This window comes from Petaurus breviceps, unplaced genomic scaffold, assembly GCF_028583685.1.
Source record: "Petaurus breviceps papuanus isolate PSGF00001 unplaced genomic scaffold, PetGlider_PUasm1.0 126, whole genome shotgun sequence".
NCBI lineage: Eukaryota > Metazoa > Chordata > Mammalia > Diprotodontia > Petauridae > Petaurus > Petaurus breviceps.
Window position 1 is genome coordinate 54,811,863 of NW_027185655.1, and position 22,133 is coordinate 54,833,995.

General features: G+C 40.5%; 1 protein-coding gene across 26 annotated transcripts in view; it reads left to right on the plus strand.

The window, feature by feature from the left end:
- The window catches only part of IRF2 (interferon regulatory factor 2), a 141,740-nt gene that overhangs the window by 111,083 nt on the left and 8,524 nt on the right, over nt 1–22,133 (plus strand). For 25 of the 26 annotated variants that reach the window (XM_069096298.1, XM_069096165.1, XM_069096347.1 and 22 more), the window contains 2 exons: nt 1,040–1,157; nt 15,797–15,961. In XM_069096298.1, the coding sequence (XP_068952399.1) occupies nt 1,040–1,157; nt 15,797–15,961 (283 nt within the window). The remainder of the gene's footprint in view (nt 1–1,039; nt 1,158–15,796; nt 15,962–22,133) is intronic. The other variant, XM_069096211.1, reaches the window with a different exon arrangement.

Below are 22,133 nucleotides of genomic sequence, written 5' to 3' on the forward strand. Positions count from 1 at the left end.
ACAGTGATATGCCATACTTATAAAGGCATCAGATATGGCTTCAGAGAACAGCAAATTCTGTCTCAGAAAAATAAGCCTGCATTTAGTCTAGTTTCTACTTTTGGGGTCATAGATAGAGATGGGGTCCTTTTTTAAGAAAAAGCTTAGATAGTGTAAACTCTTAGAAGGATGGCATGTCCTCAGCAGGACAGAGTGGTAGAAGGGTTACTGGATTGGAGAGTCTGAAGTCCTGAGTTTGAATCTTGATTCTATTTTTACCAACCTTGGGCAAGCCAATTTCCAAGCCAATAAACATTTATTGTGTTAATAGGTAGATTTCTCCTCTAGAGTGTTTCCTTATCTGTAAAATGAAAATAATACTACTTCTACTATCTACCTCATGAGATTTTTGAGAGAGATTAAGCCCTTGTCAGATTTTAAAAGTGTTATATGACTGTAACTTAATATTATTAGGCGCTAAGAGTTGGAAGATGTGAGTTCATATTTGTTTAATTAGATGATCCTAGGCAAATAGCTGAGCCTTTCTGAGTGTTTCCCCATCTGTAAATCAGTAGTACTAATAATCCTTGCAGAACCCACCTCCTAGGGCTATTGTGAGGGAAAAAATGTATGCGGTAAACCTTATTAAACCCAAGGGGCTGCCTAAATGTGGGTGGTTATTTTGTTTTAGAAGGGTGCCTTGGATTCCACGGGGCATTCCTCAGAGTCTTTCCGACTTATGTGTTTCTGCTTAGACTGACAATTCTTAACTACAGAAGCCGATTTTTACCCTGTAAGTGGGTCAGAGGCACTAATATTATTTCATAGTTTGAACATAAATAAGGAAAGGTAAGAAAGTGCTCCCTGCCCTCCTCACTCAGGTCCATCCAAACCAAACTGACCTATGGAGCTCCACAGGAAACAGCATTGACTGGGCTAACACAATCCTAATAATAAAGAAATCCGGCAGATAGTAGAATTCAAGCTAAGAAAATGGGGTAGGAGAGAGGGCAAGGACTTGTTCTCAACTCTTCTTTTTTCCCCCTTTTCATCTTCCTAGCAAGAACCAGTTGAGTCGTCTTTTGGGCTTAGTAATGGAATAAGTGAGCTTTCTCCTGACTACGCGGTCCTGACTTCAACTATAAAAAATGAAGTGGATAGTACGATAAACATCATAGGTAAGATGGTTTTGACATTGCATTTTTACACACGTAATGTGCAAGCCTGGACAGTACATCCTGCATCCAGCCCCAGAGTGGAGGGATCTGACTTAATGAAATGAGGGACTTGAAATAGCTTAATCTTCACCTCCTCATACAAATGTTCTCATTTCCTTGCCCCCATTCTCATATGGCATCATTTTTGAGGGCTCTTACCATCCCAGGTGAAGTCCTGCATGCCTAATTTATGTCCTTCCTAAAGTATGGTGCCCAGAATTGAATACAGTACAACATAAGTGTGGCCTGAAGAAGGTGGATTAATATTAATCACATACAATGACAACTCTTAAAGGTTTACATATTTTGTTCATAGGTTAAGAATTATTATCTCTATTTTAACATGAAAAATCTCGAGGCTGAGAGAATTTCAACATTCAAACCCATGTCATTTGCACTTTCCTTGTCATTAGAGGAACTATTCTTAATTGCACGTTGTCTAGGTACATGGTCAATGGTGCCATTTCACTTGAGAATAAGATAAAAAGAAGAATATTCCCCACCTCATCTGTTTATCGTACACAAAGCAAAGAATCAAGCATTTTGCTCATTTTATGGATGAGGAAATTAAGACACAAAGCTGTTAGATTGTGACATAACCTGGGCTGGTAGGTAAGGAAGACTTCCAAAGCAGAAGTCAAATTTCCTTATTTACTAATTCCAAATTTCCTAATTTACTGAACACCAAAATGGTCTTCAGTAAATTAGATGCTAGTGACAAAGTCAGTTCTTATGACTGCTTCTCTTAAGGGTACCCCTCAAAGAAACATCCTGGGTCATCTCTCTGGGACAATTAGGATTACAGGGTCATAAATTGAGAACTAGGGGAAATCTCAGGCACTATCTAGTCTAAGGCAGCTGGTGGTGCAGCGGATAGAATGCTCAGCCTGGAGTTAGGAAGACCCGAGTTCAAATTTTGCCTCATATACTTACTGACTGTGTGACCCTGGGCAAGTCATTTTAATCTCTGTTTGCCTCAGTTTTCTTAGCTGTAAAATGGGGACAGTAAATGTACTGGTATCTTGCATGGTGGTTTTAAGGTTCAAATGAGAACACACACACACCCACACCCACACACACAGAGACACACTTTTTTTGTTAAAAAAAAACAAACAAACACAGTGCCCAGCAAGTAGTAGGGACTATATAAATGCTTCTTCCCTTCTCATGTAGTCTGATTCTCTCACAGATATATTTTCCTTTCTCCCTTAGGGTGGGCAAATTCCTGTAGGAGTAGGGAAGTGATAATTGCTATGAGATGATTGGGAGGAATGATAACTCATTTACGTAGTACTTTCTTTATAGCAGCCCTCTGAGATAGGCAATACAAGCTGCTGTTATTATTCCTGTTTGACAAATGAGGAAGCCAAGGCTTAGAGAGATCTCCATTTAAATGACACAGATAAAGTGACCCAACCAGTGAGATAGAGAGACCTTCCCCTCCATTCCTTTTGGAGGGGAAGGTCAGTCCCTGATGCATCCTATAGATGGTGGATAATTTTCCTCAATTTTCTTCTTTTTTCCCCAGTTAATGATGATTTTTTTCCCCCTTGTATACTTCTAAGTGATTCCTTACCAACCATATATGTAGTGATCCACCTCTTCCTTCCCTCATCTCCACCATATTCATTCTAGTGTTATCCTTCTGGCTACTGAGTTCATCTTCATCCAGATTGTCCCTGCCTGGTTGCCTTGTTATCCCTTTCCTTAAAACAAGCCCTCTCTCATGCTGTTAAAGGGCTTGGGAGATTAGGTTGATTGGATGGTTTTCCGGGATTATTTCACTGCTTGTGAAGTGAATTCAGCCTTAGACAAAACCCTTAACCAAAAAAAGATGAACCTGTAAGTGCATTTGCTTCATGTGTATTAATTCTCCAAAGGGAAATTTTACTGTAATGTTGTTTGTTCTGGGAGGGGTCTGTTTTGTGTGTATCTTTTTGCTCTTAACACCCTGAGTAATACCTTTCACAGAAGGCAGGTTAATAAATCCTTCTTGTTAGGTGAATGAATGAAAGATTGGCATAAATAGCAGGATTCATATGGCAGGAACAATAAACTTCTGTGCTAAAGATAAATAAAAAATATGGCTTCCAGTTTCTCTTCAGAAGTCAGTTCTCTGACTGTAAATAACTATAATAAGAATAGCAAAATAACAAGTTTCTGTATGAGTTGGGATATCTCTTACCTCATCTTTGGGTCATTTAAAGCTATTAAAACTCCCAGATAAAATGTCAGCTTCTTGAGAGAAGTGTGTGTGTGTGTATCTCTGTCTTTATGTCTGTCTTTGTCTCTGTGTCCCTCTCTGTCTTTTTCTCTTTGTCTCTCTCACTCTGACTCCCTCTCTTTTTCTGTCTCTCTGTATTTCACTCTTTGTCTCTGTTTCTCTCCCTCTGTCTCTCTGTCTTTCTGTCTCTGCCTCTATCTCCCTCTGTCTTTTTCTCTCTCTATCTCTGTCTCTTTCCTCTCTCTTTGTCTCCCTCACTCTCACTGCCTCTTTTCCTGTCTCTATCTTTTATTCTCTCTTTCTTTTACTCTGTCTCCCTGTCTCTCCCTCTCTGTTTTTCATGCTATCTCTCTCCCTTCCTTTCTGTCTCTTTTTCTGTCTCTATCTCTGGCTCTCTCTGGCTCTTATCCCTACCACAGTGCTGACACATTGATTTATTGATTGACCCAGATTTAAGACACACACACACACTCTCAATATATGTGTGTGTGTATAAATACACACACATATCTTTTTATAGATACAAATACACACATATATATGCTTATATATATACACTATGCACATTTTTGAGGAATTCAAAATATGAGAAAATTAAGAACAATTAAAATAATCATATTTCACATTTTTATAGAGTTTAAACCATTTTCATAGAATTATCTCATTTGATCTAGCCATCTCTGTCTTGGAGTGAGGAGAGTTTTTAAAGTAATTTACTCCAGTAATTTAATTTTTTTCAGTAATTTACTCCAATGTGTTGTGGTTCTGAGTACTAGATTTTGGAGTCAGGAGAATTAGGTTCAAATCCCATTGTACTGTGATAAATGAACCTTGGTAACTCATTAACCCTCTGGGACTCAGTTTCCTCACATGTAAAATAATGAGGCTGAACTTAGGCAACTTCTGAAGTCCTTTCTAGACCCTGTAAAACCTTCCTAATAAGCAGATCTGTATAGAAACAGAACAGGATTCTAGGGGCAGCCATGAGCTCCTTCTCACTGGACTCAGTGACCTCTGAGGTCCCTTTCATCTCTTAGATGTTAGGAACACTGTCTTAACAGATGCCTAGCATGATTCAATTGTGGTATATTTTTGTCCTTGTACCATTCATAGGAGAAAAGACAAGGACAAAGCCATGTGTAAACAGTTGTAAACAGCTTATCAAGTTCTCCTGTGGATGCCTTCCATCCCTCCCTCACTCTCCAACCCAGGGTCAAATATACTTTCTTACTGAAATGAGCAATGATTTTCTTTGTCCAAGTAGGAGAATTGCCTTTGTGTATTGAGAAAAATTTGTTGTTTGTGAAGTGTTACAGTTACAGGGAAAACTTGTTCACACCAGACCCTAGAAAAAGTGGGTTTTTTTTTTAAACAACAACTATTTTTGGATGGTTCATTTTTTGAGGAAGGGGAAGTAGGTGGGCAAACATCTGAAACTACCCAACTGGCATCTTGCCCAATATAGCAGCCCTTTTGTTGAGCCATGCTTGAATTCTCCCTGGTCTAGTGTAAAAATTCTGCAGGTGCAGAGGTGAAAAGTTAAACACGTTCTATCTGACTTCAATTAGGCCATGCTGTGTGGCCTCATTGTGTTACCCAGATAACAGGCAGCCCCACCCACTGCCCAGTAAGAAGAAAGTTTGAAATCCGACAAGAGAGATTGTTCATTACTCCCCAGCCATCCCCTCCACCCCCTGTCTCCCACATGAAAGTGATTTCTCCCTCAAATTTCTTCATACCATTTTGCCTGAACAGATCCCACTCTCCATTGTAAAGATAGTTATTTGTGCACGTTTTCTCTTCTATGAGGTTATAAGCACCTTAAGAATAGGTGTGTGTGTGTGTACAAATACGTATACACTAAAAATGGTCCAATGAATCTATGATCTTACTGATTCAGAAGGTTCCTCAAATGTTGGAGATCACAACCCGTCCATGTCTTCCCATTCGCATAAGGTGCATGTACTCCAAAGGAAAACACCTTTCTTTGATGATCATACATCCCTCTGTTAGGCCTCCCCTGATGTTTATTATCAGAGGGTCACTGATGGGTCTATTGCTATTATTATATCTTCCAAAGAATAATGAATCATCTGAATGATTTTGATGTATGGATATTGTGGAAGGAGGAGTATGCAGGAGAATTTAGTAGGCTACCAATTTATTCCGTTTACAGATGGTTTCATGCTTATCTTTTACAAATGATACAAGAATAAAATAAACCCCATGAGCCATTGTACTCTATTATATCGCCTTCCCTCCCAAAAGGAGGCATCTTGTTCTGCTTAATCAAATGCCTTTTCATAATCAACAGAGAGTAAACACATTAGGACCACATGTTCTCTGCATTTCTCAGATAACTGTGAAATAGTAAAGATGTCATGAGTTATCAAAGATCACTTATAAAACCAGCCTATTTCCTACTAAAACCCTCATCCAGCATATCTCTTTTTAGAATATAAATCACTCTCATAGATGGCGAGAAACTTTGGAACTCCAAATCTTGTGGAAATGAATGTTGAAAATCTGGAAAAATAAATCACTCATAAAGTGCACTCGCATATATGTGTGCATGTTTGTATGTGTGTATTCATATACATCTACATATATCTCCATACTCAAAGGTAATTCTCCCTGGTTTGCTTGGACATAGAAGATCACGGGTCATTTCGGTAAGAAAACACGTGTGCACATATGTATATGCATCTATATAAAACTTTAACACACACATATATATATATATTAGTTTCATATAAAACTTCAGGTTTATAAAACCTATATGAACCTCTAGATTTACAGAGAGTATTCGTCACAAAAATCCCATGAAACCAGTAGTGAAAGTACCATTAACCTCATTTTATAAGTAAGTAAAGCAAGCCATAAAGAAGTTAAATATTGTAGCAAGGACTCAGTAATCCTGACTCCTTTTTGTATCCCCAGTGACTTAGCACAGGGCCATGTGCATAATGTTTGTTGAATTTAATAATTGAAACATTAGAAGAAATAACCATTGACCATATGTGAAGCTGATAGAACTCTGGGATTTCTTTTGGACTCTGAATTTTTTAGGTTGGCTAAAATGACTCTCATACAGTGTTCCTTTTCTGCCATTAAAAAACATGCCAACTTGAATTCTGTATCTCAGAATCATTTTTGTTAGCTAGTGATTATTAGGATACCCTCTGCCTCCTTTCTCATACCAGCCGCATGATCTTGTGCAAGTTACTTAAGCCTCTAAGTTATAGATCGGGTACTGATTCATATTAGTGGAGGGAGTTATTTTGCTGAGAAACAGGAAAGTCACCACAGCAGTGAAATCTTAGTTCTGCCCTCTTTCCATACGGAAAACACAATTTCATAAGGGGAAGGCAAGGGCAATTGTGAATTTTCTTTTTACATGGGGCCTTCCAGGCATGATGGAGCAAGAGACTTAATTAAATAGCACTTTAGAGCTTAGTCATCATTGTAATTCTAGAACAGATGTCTTTAATCAAAGGCATAACCTATAGAAAGATTTTGAGTGGGGGGCCAGAAGTTGGTGAAGTTTGACTTTGTTTCTCACCCATCTCCCCAGTCAGGGCTATCTCTAATTGTTTTGATCTATATCTGGCCACTGGTCCCAGATGGAGGAGAAAGTGAGGGTGGTGACCTTGCATAGCCCTTCCTCACTTAAATTGAATTCACTTGCAAGTCATGGCATCATCTTCCTGACATCCTGGTCCTCTTCGAGAATGAAGGACAAACCACAACGACCAATCAATATTCTTTTCTTTCCCCTGGGGATCCCAATTCTCCAGTGTAACCTCTCATCTTGACCACTAGAAGCATCACATTGGTGTGACGTGTGAGAGCTCAGCTGTATAAAGCTGGTGTTTCTCTATTCCTCTCAAGAGAGAGAAAGAATAAGAGAAAGCTTGGCCTTCCACCTGAGAAGGCCTTCCTGCTGTAGACCACCACCTGTTCAGTCATTCTGCCACCAAAAAGTTTATTGGCTCCTTTGCTGAGCACAAGGGCAGAGGAGAGAAATGCAATGTCTTATTTTGTTGTTGCGTCTAAAAAAACTTGCTTCTTCTTTTTTTGAGTACATTTTGATAACTGAATTTGTATTTAAAAACTCTTCTAATTAAAATCCTCCACTTCTATTTCATTTTTATCTGTTTATAACTGTAGAGAAATTCACTGGAAGAATTGACTTTGGTCAGAAAGTCTGGTCTTGTAGATAAGCGTACATTTTTCAGCGTTAAGTTGCTAAGTCATCCTCTAGGAGGCTCAGTGAATAGAGTTTAGCTGTTATTTTAAGAGATTCTTTCTGTCAAAAAAAAAGGATAAATTAGTCTTTACTTAAATAATAACAGTTTACAGTTAGAGTGCTTGAAGGTTTCTTGAGTTCCTTCTTCACATGAGGTAGGGTGTTAGCAGGATTCTTATCCTGAGATGGATGGAGAATTTTTTTTAATAGATGGAGAAACCGAGTCACAAAGTGTTTAAGTGACATGCCCAGAATCTCAGAGCTAGAAAGTATCTTTGCCAGGAGTCAAATGTTAGTCATCCAACTGTAAGACAAGTGTTTATATAAGAGATTGAACTTCAAACAGCAGCACAAAAAAAATGGCCCATTGGCTGAGCTCCCAGATCTGTGTTCTCACTGCGGTAGCTTTACTTATTATGAGGGCTTCAAACCTTCCTCACAAAGATACCATACCCCCTTTCCCAGCCCCTAGCCTTCACCTTTAGTGCTGGGCTGGCTTCTTTTCAGACAAGTGAGAGTACTTCCTGCTACTTACCTCTCCTCATTCACTGAAGAAATACTTGAGTGAAAGATAACATTTTAGTGAACAAAGGTCAGAACTCAAGTGAGATGGGACAAACATCCAGGAACTTTGGTGCAAGTCACAGAGGTTTTAAATCAATACTTTAAGGATCTGTGAACTCATTTACTCGTGTGCGTGCATGTATACTGAGAAATAATACTATTCCAGAAGGTATGTTTGCTTATTTATTAAACTGACTCATTTTAATAATAATTGTAGACATTAAATAAGCTGGAGCCCTTTCAATAGGCCGAATTCCACAGACTGAGAACTGCTGTCATAGGCTATTTCACCTCCATGGGCCTTGATTAGTTGGTCAAGTATCTCCTTTGCAATATTTCTGACCTTTGCTTGAACGTCTCCTGTGATAGGGAACTCAAAAGTGCCTGGGACAATTCATCCCATCTTCACTTTGAGCCATGTAAATAGACCACAAATTTCTCCCTCACTCTGTAGACCCACATTGAAATTAAAAAATTCAACACTAGTTAGTGGACTGAAGTGGATGGCACTCACTAGCCCTTCTAAAATAGCATTGTTTTTGTTCAGTTGCTTTCGGTGGTATCTGACTCTTTGTGACCCCATTTGGGGGATTTTGTTGTCAAAGATACTAGAGTGGCTCTCCCTTTCCTTCTCCAGCTCATTTTACAGATAAGGAAACTGAGACACACAGGGTTAAGTGGCTTGCCCAGAGTCACACAGGTAATAAATGTCTGAGGCTGGATTTGAAGTCAGGTCTTCCTGACTCCAGGCCCAGCACTCCATCCACTGTTCCACCTAACTGCCATTTTTCTTTCATTCATCTGTAAGGCAACATGGTACTGTGGAAAACAAGTCAGATTTGGGGGCAATGGACCTGGGTTCAGATCCCAACTTTTCTTATTGTCTGTGTGACCTTGGTAAAGTCCCTTCAGTTCTCTGGGACTTAGTTTCCTCGTGTAGAAAAATGAGGCTATTGGATAAGATGACTTCTGAGGGTCCCTTCTGTCCCTAAAGCTATGATCCTTTCATCTCTGAGAGATGAAGGAACGTAAACATTGATTATAATTTATAAAACATATTGGTAAAGTTTTTACAAAACTTCTTCATATATTAACTGATAACAGGGTAAGCTAGGTGGTGCAGTGAATAGAGCACTGGCCCTGGAGTCAGGAGGACTTGAGTTCAAATTCTGCTGCAGACACTTAACACTTACTAGCTGTGTGACCTTGGGCAAGTCACTTAACCCCAATTGCCCTGCCTTCCCCCCTCCAAGAAAAGATAAAAAAGTTTCTCATAGGAAGTGGAGTTTTAGCTGAGGCTTGAAGGAAGCCAGGAGGCAGAGATGAAGAAGGAGAGAATCCTAGGTGCCATATAAATGTGAATCATTATAATTTCTTCTCACTGACTTTTCAGATAAAGTTTCATTCACATGAACAATGTTTTCTTTTCTCACAGGTTGTGAAAACCTGTGGGTTTGCCCTCCTTGAAATTTACTTTCTCTCCTTTCTAATCCTTACAATACTTTGTTTAGAATGTCAGAAAAGAAATCGCTGTAAGAAGGCGAAACACTAGCAGCAGTTTCATAGTCAAGGGGCAGAGAATTAGAGAAATTCAGGGTTTTACTATTATTATTAACTTAACTCCCCAAATACCTTTTAGAATAATAAACCAGCAACTTAGAACCTTGTCATAGATTTTTGCAATTTCCCTGTTTGTATGCTTCTTTAGTTATTTATATGGCAGTATAGGAAGGAAGGAAGGAAGAAAGGAGGGAAGGGAAAAGAAAGGAAAAGTAGGAAGGAAGGTTTATTAAGTGTCTATTATGTGCTAAGCACTTTATAAACATTATCTCATTTGATTTTCACAAGAGCTTTGCAAGGCAGATGCTATAATTATCTTCGTTTTACATCTGAGGAAACTGAAGAAGTCAGCAGCAAAATTATTTGCCCTGGATCACACAGCTAGTTTGCTTCAGAAGGTGGATTTGAACTCTGGTTTTGCTGACTCCAACGTTCGGTCCACTTCCCTACCTAGCTTCTGCCATTTTTATGTGTACTCACATAGATGTTATTGTAGAGGGTGTAAACCACATTGAGTTCCCTCACCCTCTACACTAGCCAGCCCAGTGCTGTGCATTAGAAAGACTTAATAATTGTAATGATGGAGGAATTAATGCACCTTCTGAAAGAGCTGAAAAGACAGCCAAGAGCGTTGAAGCATCCGGAAAATCTGACTCACCCTTTCTGGTTTGTTGACATGTACTTGGGAAGTCTTCCAAAAGCTGCTTCAGCAAAGAAAAGGGAGACGTGTCCATCAAGGGTGTGTGTGTGTGTGTGTGAAGTAGCACACGGTCTTTGAGTAACTTGACCTCAGAGATTAAATGGAAGTTGTTATTAGGTAGCCAGACTATAAGCTAAAAATCACAAACATGTTTTTTTCCACCCTGGTCCCTGGTGTTCTGGGCCTTGTCAGGACTTCAGCCTTCTAGAGCTTGTCTTCTAGTTCATCTCCCTGGGCAAATAGAAGAGGAAACTGAATTGAAGTAATTACCCACCATCTTCTTAGAGAGGATGAGAAGGGAGTCCAGGGGCCAGAAGAGTCCTCTAGGCTCTGAAAACACTTGATAAAAAGCAAAATGTTAAATCTCTATGGCTCAGGCAGCATCTGCAACTGTCATACTCCCCCGTGGTCCACTATAATACCAACTCTGACAAGAAAGGACTGTGATAGCTTCATTCATTCAACGATGCCTATAAAACCAGAAGTGAATAAGACTTCATTAGGAGGGGGGGCAGCTAGGTGGTGAGCCGGCCCCGGAGTCGGGAGGGCCTGAGTTCGGTTCCGGCCTCGGACACGTTAAACCCACACACACACACACACACACACCTAGCCGTGTAACCTTGGGCAAATTACTTAACCCCAACTGCCCTCCAAAAGGCAAAAAAAAACCCCAGAAAACTTCATTAGGATTGGAGGGGGCAGTGTAGCTAGGTGGCATAGTGAATAGAGCACTGGCCCTGGAGTCAGAAGCACCTGAGTTCAAATCTAGCCTCAGACATTTAACACTTACTAGCTGTGTGACCTTGGGCAAGTCACTTAACCCTAATTGCCCTGTCTTCCCCACTCCAAAAAGCAAAAAAAAAAAACAAACCAAAAGGGATTGGAGAGGAGAAGCTTGGTCTCATTGGTGAGAGAAGTCCTACATTATCAGACTGAGAACTCCTCAAGAGGAGGGATTATTCTTTGTTTTTCTCTGTATCCCTTGGTGCTTAACTTAGTGACTGGCAAATAGCAGGTGCTTAATAAATGCTTATGATTTACTGACTTGCACAGGAAAAGCAAACTAATACCACAAGCATTAACCACAAAGTAGTGTACTGATTTAAATGGTGAGTGGTAGAGACAGTAAAGGGGGGAGCTAGGTGGCACAGTGAATAGAGCACTGGGCCCGGAGTCAGGAAGAGTTGAGTTCAAATTTGAGCTAAGACACTTCCTAGCTATGTGACCCTGAGCACCTAAGTCACAACCTCTGTTTGCTTTAATCCACTGGAGCTTGAAATTGCAAACCACTCAAGCATCTTTGCCAAGAAAACCCCAGGGTCAGGGGGTCAAGAAGAGTTGGACATAACCAAACACCTGAACAACAACGGACAGTAAGCAGCAGGAAGTCAGGAGGAAGAGATCACTGTGGGATAGATTGACCAAGGAAGGGGTTTTAAGTGAGCGCCGAGGAGGTGGATAGGATTTGAGTAGGAGGACATTCTAGGCTTAGGTTGGTCTGTCATTATGAAGGCAAACCCGATAATGCAAATATTTGTATCCTGTTGTTATTAGGACTTCTGAGAATCAAACAGAAAGGAATTTGAGTTTATGTGTATCGAGCAGCATTTAAAACTGGTTGATTTGGTTAAAATGAAATGTTTATGCTATAGTTCAGAATGACTCTCACATGACTCCCTGGAATCCTTCCTACTAGAAGCTTCTTTCAGAGAACTCGGTTGTGTACATCAAGTCTAAGGGACTCTTTCTTGTAATAATGGAAGGAATAAAAGAGTCTGTCAGACATCACCTTCATTATTTAGGATGAGAGCATTTTCGGTGGGGACATAGGACGGAGGAGATGAGAATACCTGAGTTATTAAAGTGATAGGAAATGTAGCTAAGAGAATTCTCCAAGTCCCCACTAGAAGCATCTCCTAGGCTACCTTCTGTATCACTTTCATTACTGAGACCTCTACCTTCCTTCTTCTTACTGTGGGCCACCCACTCCCATCAATCAGTAAGTACTCGTTAAACACCTACTTCAGGCCCCAGAATACAAATACAAAAATGAGACAGAATGAGAGAGTTCCTAGGTTACTAAGGGCTCTGAATGCCAAGCAGAGCACTCTGTATTTGTTCCTGGAGGCAACAGGGAGTCAAGGTGCTTATATTCTATTGGGGAGTCAACACGTGCGGCATATAGCATTAAACCATCTCTAGTGAGTAACCCCAGTGCCAAGCCACCTTGAACAACTTAACATTCTGGGGTTTTTCCTTCTTGTCCCCTACCTTTTCCCTTTCTCTTCTGCCAAGTCCATCTTTTGATAAATGTTCATTGACCCCTTCAGTTCTGAGTCTTTGGACTTAGAAAACCTACTTGACTTTAATTTCTTCATCTTTAAAATGAAGGTGATAATAGCCCAGTGTATAAAGTTCTGGGCCTAGAGTCAGAAGACTTATCTTCCTGAATTCAAATGTGGCTTCAGATGCATACTAGCTGTGTGACCCTGGACAAGTCACAAGTCTGTTTGCTTTAGTTTTCTCATCTGTAAAATGAACTGGAGAAGGAAATGGCAAACCACTCCAGTATGTTTGCCAAGAAAACCCCAAATGGCCTCATGAAGAGTTGGACACGACTGAAACAATTGAACAACAGCAACAAAACCACCCACAATGCTGACTAGTAACATGGTTGTAAGGAAAGGACTTTTGGAAATGTTTGAAATGCAATATTATGACCCAGCCCCTGTGCCTGATGGTGCCCAAGCCATTATGCCCCTTCCCCTGCCGTTAGAGGCACTCCAGAAATTCTGTTCCCCCCTGAAACTTTCCATCTAGTATGGAAATAAGACCTTTCCCTCTCCCTCCCCCTTCCCCCAAGCTGTAGCTATAACTATTGTTTATTCCAACACAAGAAGCCACCAAAAAATTTGTATATGATGTAAATCTATAAAGTACACAGTGTCTTGCAAATAGAACATGCTCAACAAATACTTATATATTAAATTAACTATTTCTATTTTTGTCCAGTTTGTCCAGATGTCTCTCTCTCTCTCTCTCTCTCTGTCTCTGTCTCTCTCTCTGTTTCTCTCTCTCTCTGTCTCTCTCTCTCTCTGTGTGTCTCTCTCTCTCTGTCTCTGTCTCTGTCTCTCTCTCCCCTACTCAGTATACTCCAGTGACTCCCTTTGCCTCCAGAAACAAATACAGAATGCTCAGCTTGTCATTCACAGCCCTTCATAACCTAGCCCCCTCCGATCTTTTTGGTCTTCTCATACCTCACTCCTCCTCATGTATTCTTCCATCCAGTGACACTGACTTCCTGGCTGTTCTATCTCTTGCCTCCAGGCATTTTCTCTGGCTCTCCTCCATTCCTGGAACACTCTTCCTCCTCCACTCTGACTACTGACCTCTCTGGCTTCCTTTAATAAGACCCAACTAAAATCCCACCTTCTACAGGAAGCCTCTACCCACCCTTCATAATCCCAGTGTTTTCCCTCTTGTAATCACTCCCTATTTTTCCTGTATGTAGCTTGCTTTGTATATATTTCTTTTACATGTTGTCTCTCCCTTTAGACTTTAAGCTCCTTGAGGGGAGGGACTGCCTTTTGTCTTTTTTTATCCCTAGTACTTAGTACAGTTCCTAGCACCAGTAGGCACTTAATAAGTGTTACTGAATGAATGAATGAATGAATGAATGAAAGATTGTTTAGATGATAGAAAGTACAATCAGACTAGTTGGGAATCTGGATACCTAGACTTCAGTCCGAGCTCCACCATTAACTCTGCTTCTGTGTTCAAGTCACGTCTTTGTTCTCTCCTTCAGTTTCTGAAGTTCTGAGTTGGAGATAATATCTGCCCCATAATCTCGTAGATTGCAAAAGTTAAAAAAATTAGTTTAAAAATTGAAATATATTAAACTAAGTTAATTAAAATTAGCTAAATTAAAAATTAGTTTTAAAAAGCTAAAAAATAATAATGTCCTCTACAAATAGAGGATATAATTTCCTTTTTTTTTAAATTTTTTTTTTTCTTTTGGAGGCGGTAAGGTAGGGCAGTTGGGGTTAAGTGACTTGCCCAAGGTCACATGGCTAGTTTTTGTGTTAAGTGTCTAAGGCCACATTTGAGCTCAGGTCCTCCTGACTCTAGGGCCAGTGCTCTATTAACTGCACCACCTAGCTGCCCCTAATTTCCTTGTTTATACTTATACCTCACCATCATCATTTTCATATTAATTTTCTATTGACACATGGGGATTTTTTTTTCATCTCATCAAATACACTTCAACAATTTGGTTCATTGATGTTTATGCTCAGTACCTGCTATATACAGAACAGGAAGTCGAGGGCAGCTGACTTGACTCATCATTGCCTACATAGGTGCAAGACTTCATTATTCACCCCATGCTGGGTTCCTTTGGTCCCTTCCCCCGCCCCCCATCCCTTTCCAGCATCTTTTCTGCATTGTCCATTAGATTGTGAAGTTCCTGAGGGAAAGTGCTGTTTTTCCTATCTTTGCATCCTCAGAGATTAGCACACTTAATAATTATGTCGTAGTACACACAATAAATGTTTATTGACTGGGCACTGGGGGAAATACAAAATTTAGAGCAGAAACAATCCCAGCCCTTATGCAGCTTAGAGTCTAGTAGGGGGTGGGGTGGGATATGACACAAACCCAGGTAGTACCACCTAAGAGATGTGAAGTGGAAGGGGAGGAGGGTCATAAAGCACAATATCAGTGATCTTTAAAATGGTGGTACAAGTATAGATCTTGGTGGGGGGATAGGGGACTAAGACCTAGAGAGGTTATTTACCTTCCCAACATGATGGTATAGTGGAAGAAAGACTGACTTGGGACTCGGAGAACTTAGGTTCAAATGTTGCCTCTGATACTTAGTACCTTCATGATCACAAAAAAGTTACTTCAGTTTCCTTAACTATAAAATGGGGGGCATGGACCCAGAAGCCTCTGAAGTCCCTTATATCTATAGACCTGTTATTCTATGATAAGTGACAGAGGTGTTATCTGAACCCAGTTTCTTTCACTCTACATGTTTTGCTCATCTCCCTGTACCACACTGCCCGGCAGAGGCAGCCCTTGTCCTGGCTGTTGGGGACTGCTACTTAGGAAGCTTCATCTGAAAGCTGTGGGTTCCCTTTCTGGATTCACAGTGGTTTGCAGGTTATAACAGATTATTTTTGTGTTCCCGAGTCTTTGACCTGTAGAGGTTTCTAGACTGAGTATTTTTGTTAAAGTTCAAGAGGCTTAAAGAAACCGACCGACCGACCTGGATCAGTAAATGATACGTGTGTTCTTTGAAGTTGTAGGACAGTCACATCTTGACAGCAACATCGAGGACCAAGTGATTGTCACTAACCCACCTGACATCTGCCAAGTTGTTGAGGTGACAACAGAAAGTGATGAACAGCCCGTCAGTATGAGTGAACTTTACCCGCTGCAGATTTCCCCCATTTCTTCCTACGCAGGTAAGTCTCTCTTGGGATGGAATGTTGGAAGGAAATTACTTCCGGGGCTGAACAAAGAACACCATCACTTGAGCCTTGACCAAGTGGTCTGCATAGATAAAGTGGAACTCATTTTGCTTGACTTGCTTCAAGTTTACCAGCATTTCGATTATTTTTCCTCTCAAACATGAGAGTACTACTTGCTTCCAATAGAAACCTCAGACACGTCACCCACCCTGTGTGTGACTTGTGAATAAGAAGGATTTTCTGAGAACAGTTAGGCTGAATAACCCTGTTTTTGTTATTACTGCATGCAGTTAAAAAACCTCAATGAACACTTATTAATTGCCTATTCTGGGGTAACAGGTATGGTTCTAGAAATACAAAAACAAAAATACCCCTGCCCTCAAGGACCTTACATTCTCCTCAGGAAATGTCCATTGTGCACACAGATAAATAAATATAAAAGCATATACAAAATAATTGAGAGAGAGAGAGAGAGAGATGGAAGTATCTCATGTAAAAGGTGATATCCAAGTTGTCTAAAAAGCAAGGGGGAGGAGGGTGTGCATAATGTCAGAAATCCAATAGGGTTCCACCTTTCTCCATGTCAGATCTGAAATGCTGCTTTGTAATAATAGATTAAGTCTTTTTCTAATTCTCTCACATAATTGTAGAAATTGGCCCATAGAATTATATAGGAGGAAAATTAGATTCAATTGTTTCCTCTACCCTCATGGAAAAGAGCTGTGACTATGTTATTGCAAAGGCATTCTGTCTATGTCCCTCCCCTGCCTCACCCCCTACCTGCTTTTCACATGACTCAATGTGACATTTCCATTTGAGAACACACCTACAAAGTCTTTGTTGTTTCCAGGCATAAAAGACATGAATTCCAAATCCCAAAGAATCAGCCCATGTTCCACTCATTTAAGCACTGACTAAGAGGTTGTCTTCAGGTTCCTTTGCTATACTGGCTAATAAAGCTAGTGAGAAATAAAGTTACCTTATGGACTAATAAATATGCCCTCAGTTAACTCCAGGAGTCCTATCTCTGTGCACCAAGCATGGCTTCTACCCTGGGTTTGTAAGCTGCCAAGCAGAATGAGTGAGAGGTGGGGAGAGTGTGATAGAAAGTATTCTTAACAATTTATGCCATAGAAAGGAAAATTGAAGCCATACCATTGTGGCTCCTAATAGGAATTTTGTGTTGGTGGGAGATATTATCTCTCTTTTCAATGAAGTTTGGAGGTGATAGCTAGCTTATTGTTGGTAGGGAGATAGGTAAATAGAAAGGTAAATACATAGACATGTAGGCAGAAATGGACAGATGAACAGAAAAAATAATAGATACGTAACAAATAGATCATTTTAACTTATTATTATTAAGCAACTACTTTGTGCCAGCTATTGGCTGAGCACTAGTGGTACCAATACAGGCAAGACAATCCCTGCCCTCAAAGAGCTTACATTCTAATGGGGGACAATACATAGAGGAGGCACTAGAAAGGGATGGGGGAGGAAGTCTGGTGTGAAGATGGCCAGGAAATGATGAGGAGACCTGACTCTGGGCAAGATCAAATGAAAGGTCACCTGTCAGAGTCAGGGGAACCAAGGGTAGAGTCCAAAGTTGTGCTGAGGGGATGAAGATGGTGACCAGACCTTTTGGGAATATTTTTTTACTCTGGATCTATGACTGTATTGATATAAGGAGCTCCTGATGAGGAACCTGCTTCTCCCAATTCACCTACTCTATAACTTAAAGTCTTAGAGAGTTACTTGGGTAAGCTAAGTGCCACTGCTCAGGGTCACCCAGCCAGTGTGTTGGGACTAGAGCTCTCTGGGGCCAGCTCTCCATGTCCTGCTGCCTGTGCTTGGGAATAATGACATGTGAATTCTGAACCTTTGGCTGTGTGCACACTGGAGAATGAAGGTCCTACAGAAGCCTCGGAGGTGCCCTCCAGCTCTAGACCTGTGATCCTGTAACCCAGTCCTATTCTCAAGGCATCCAAGTGGGAAGGGACCTCCAGAAGTGCCAGGATGGTCATTAAAACCACGGGAGTTGATGAGATGACAAAGTGAAGGGGACTCAGGACGGGCCATTGGGAACCTTGATGGCTAGTGGGTATGACTTGGATGAAGATTCAGCAAAAGAAACAGAGAAGGAATAGTCAGAGAGGTAGGAGAAGAACCAGGAGAGATGAAAGCCTAGAGAGAAGACAGTATCAGGAAAAAGGGGGGGGAAGGGCTCCACAATTTTCAAGACTGTGGAGAAGATAAGAAGGATGAGGATTGAGAAGAAGCCACTGGGTTTTGGCAATTAAGAGACTTTTAGTGATTTTGGAGAGAGCAGGTTTGGTTGAATGAAGAGGTCAGAAGCCAGACTGCAGCGATTTAAGAAGAGAGAAAGGGAAAGAAACCAGAGAGACCTACTGCAGATGGACTTGTAAAAGAATTTAGCCTCAAAAGGAAGGAGAGATACGGGACAACAGCTGGCAGAGATGACTTAATCAAGTGAGATTTTTCTTTTTTGATGGAGGAGACCTGGGCATGTTTGTAGACAATAGGGAAGTGGCTGGTAAACAGGGAGTAATTGAGGATTAGTGAGAAAATAGAGATAATAAGGGGGTTGGTGGGAGGGGCAGGGCAGTCTGCCAGAGAAGGCAGGATGGGATGGAATCACTCATGCATGTACAGGGGTTTGCTTTGGTAAGAGGAAGGGTCACTTCTTCATGTGAATCAGAGGGAATGGAGGCAGAAGGCATGGTGTGAGGTGAGGAGCAGGGCAGAAGAGGAAGCTGTCAGCTGACGGCTTCAGTTTTTTTAGTGAAATATGAGACAAAGTTATCCACTGAGAATGTGTGGGTAACAGAGCTGGGAGAGGTTTGAGGAGGGATGAAAAGCTTGGGAAAAGCCACTGTGGTGATCGGGATAGAGAGTTAATTAGAGAGGTATAAAAGGATTGCCTTGACACAGTGAGAGCCCAGTTGAGATTATATAACAGAAGCCTGCAGTTGAGGGAATGAAAAAGGACAGGGTGTAAGACAAAGTACAGTTTGTTACATATAGCACAGTGGATGGGTTCAATAACTTAAGAATGGATGTTGGGTTGACAGTGATGGGAATAAGGGAACAGTCAGCAGGAGAATGGGGTTTGAACAGTGGCAGCCAGGGGCATCAGAATGACAGGGAGTGGGGGGAAATGACAAGATAAAAGTTTGTTGATCATTGAACAATGAGTTCTAGTAAGTTATCATTGTCTGTGGGGCTTTGTCCTGGGTGGAGTTGTCCCAGGGCTTCTGGCAGCCATGTGTGATTAAAGTGGCCAGTGGGGATGCTTGCCTGTATCCTTTTTCTGTTTTTAACCTCAGTGCTTGGTACATAGTAAGCATCTAATAAATGCTTTTTCATTCATTTACTCAAGGATAGTTGGCTATTCTTGAGTTAGTTTTTTCGATTGTGTTAAGTTCCTACTATGGATGATGAACTGTGTTAGGCACTGGGAGTCATATGGTGTTTGGGAAAGATAAATGATCCCAGCCCTCATGGAAATTACTGTCGAGTAAGAAGAAAAGAAATATGCATAGATGATCCCGATACACGATAATATAGGATTTGTGCATTGGACAGGTGGCAACAGTTCTTGGAGGGCTGAGTGGCAAGGGTGTTATTGACTATGGGATCAGGGAAGGCTTCATGGAGCAGCTGGTATTTGAGTTGAGTTTTAAGGATTTTAGCAGGCAAGGTAAGTGGCAATGAGAGATAGTCCAGGCATAGGAATCAGGGAGAACAAAAGTGGAAGACTGAGAAAGTGCAGGGCATGTTAGGATCTGAATTAAGTTCAACAAACATTTATTTTAAACTCTGCTGAGAAACTATCAATTGCCTAATCTCTAATTTTATCAGTCATTTGATGTTGTAGTTAAAGTAAACACTATAAAAGAGGGTCCATCAGCTTTTATTTGCTGTGTAATACAGTCAGAAGGCTAGAAAATGAGAGGCAGCTATGATGCAAAGAAGAAACCTCTCAAATAAAAGGGAAATAACTATTTGCTGATCTGTAAGGCAAGCTATAAGCCAATTTGGAGTTTTTTCTTTTGGGTGGTGCTTGGTGGTCTTACTTTTAGAGGCAAAAAGATCCAGACTGGTGCCTGTTAATCAGACATTGTAGGGAAAGTGATCTGGTTAGTGAGAAAACAAGGTAGGTAGGAGACCTTATTAATACTATGACTAAAAGTTTATATGTGTGTGTATATATTCGTGTGTAATATGCATATATATGTTTGCTTTGGGGACTGAACCTATGATTCCATTGGCATATGGAACTCCCATTAAGAAAATTCCTGCTGCCAATGCAGAATAACACTAATTCTGTGACTTTTTAAACTCTGAAAGTTTTTTGGGAACCTGAGAAGTTAAATGGGTGCCCATGGTCCTGGTCCCAAAGATATGACTCAAGCCCAGGGTTCCTCACCTCCCAAGGTGTACTATCTACCCACTGTACCATGAATGCATATCAACCAAACGTTTATTAAAAAAACTTCTCCACATTCCATCCTCCAAGGTATTAATGTCACTGAAAATATTTCATAGTTTTATTTCCTCAAGGCTAAAAGTCACTTAGAACAAGGACATGTTTTAAAATGAGACTAGAGTTAACTGAAGAATATGGTTTAAGAAGGGAAATTTTATCATAAAAATGTTAGCTTTTTAGAGTTGGTTGTAAAATGGGTAGTCCTTTTTTCCCTTTATTATTGATCTGTTTTGATCATAATCTTTGCACATATATTATCACTGCAGAATATTTGAGCTATGAGGGACCTTTGAGATCATTTAGCCCAACACCCTCATTTTATAGATGACAATCTGGAAAGATGAAATGATTTGCCTAAGGTGATACAAGTGGTATAATTCTATCAAACTTCTCAGCTTTCCCAAATTGTACCCTTCAGGTGCTCTGTATTTCTGCCACTGCAGGAATGATTGGAGCAAATGGCAGCAAGTGAAATAAACTCATTTTGAAGGAGTTCAGGAGTTCAATTCAGCCGACATTTCTTAAGCACAGCTTTGTGATAGGTGCTATTAGTGATAGAATGATTATATGTCATGATCCTGTCTTTTTCGCAAGACATCGGTGCAGAAAACTATTACATAGTCAAGAGAACAGTGTGAGTTTTGAGAGAAAACGTTATCAGTTGGAGAAATCAGAGAAAGCTTCCTGGAGCAAGTGATGTTTGATTTGGGCTTTAAAGACAGGGCAGGAACACAACAGGCATAAGAAAAGGGAGAGAGGACATTCCAGGAATAAACATCAGCATGAACATAAATATAAAGGCAGAAAAGAATAGGATATATGCCAACTATAGTGATTAATCCAGTTTATCTGGGATATGAACTATATGAAGGAGAGTCTGGGAATATTGACTGGTAGCAGTAGAATATTGACTTTTGAGCAGAGAAATGATGGACAATGAACTACTTGTAAGGAAACAGCCAGGTGGCTCAAGAGATAGAACACCAGGCCTGGAGTCAGGAAGACCTGAGTTCAAATTTGACCTCAGACACTTACTAGCTGTATGACCCTGGGCAAGTCATGTAACCCTGTTTGCCTTGGTTTCCTCATCTATCAATTGAGCTGGAGAAGGAAATGGCAAACCACTCTAGTATCTTTACCAAGAAAATCCCAAATGGGGTCATGAAAGTCAGACAAAAATGAATAAACAATACTCATGAGGAAGGTAAGTCAAGAAAGATAGATTGGAAGTGGAAGAAAGTGGGGGCAGAAAGACTTATTAGCATTCCTCTTTAGTGATGTAAGCGAGCCCATTCTCTGCGGTGGGAATAGAGAGGAGATGACTTATACAAGAAATATTATGGAGGTTGGTGTGTTAGAACTTGGTTGCTGAATAGAGATGAGAGGTGAAGGAGAGGTAAAGGTCCAAGCTAACAATGAGGTTTTGATCTTAGGAGACTGAATAAATGAGCAGTGGTGCCAGAGACAGTCATAATGAAATTATAGTGTAAGCTTCTTGAAGGAAGGGGCTGTTTCTATTCCTTCCTTCCTCCTTCCCTCCCTCCCTTTCCTCCTTCCTTCCTTAAGTTCTTTCTTTCTTTCTTTCTTTCTTTCTTTCTTTCTTTCTTTCTTTCTTTCTTTCTTTCTTTCTTTCTTTCTTTCTTTCTTTCTTTCTTTCTT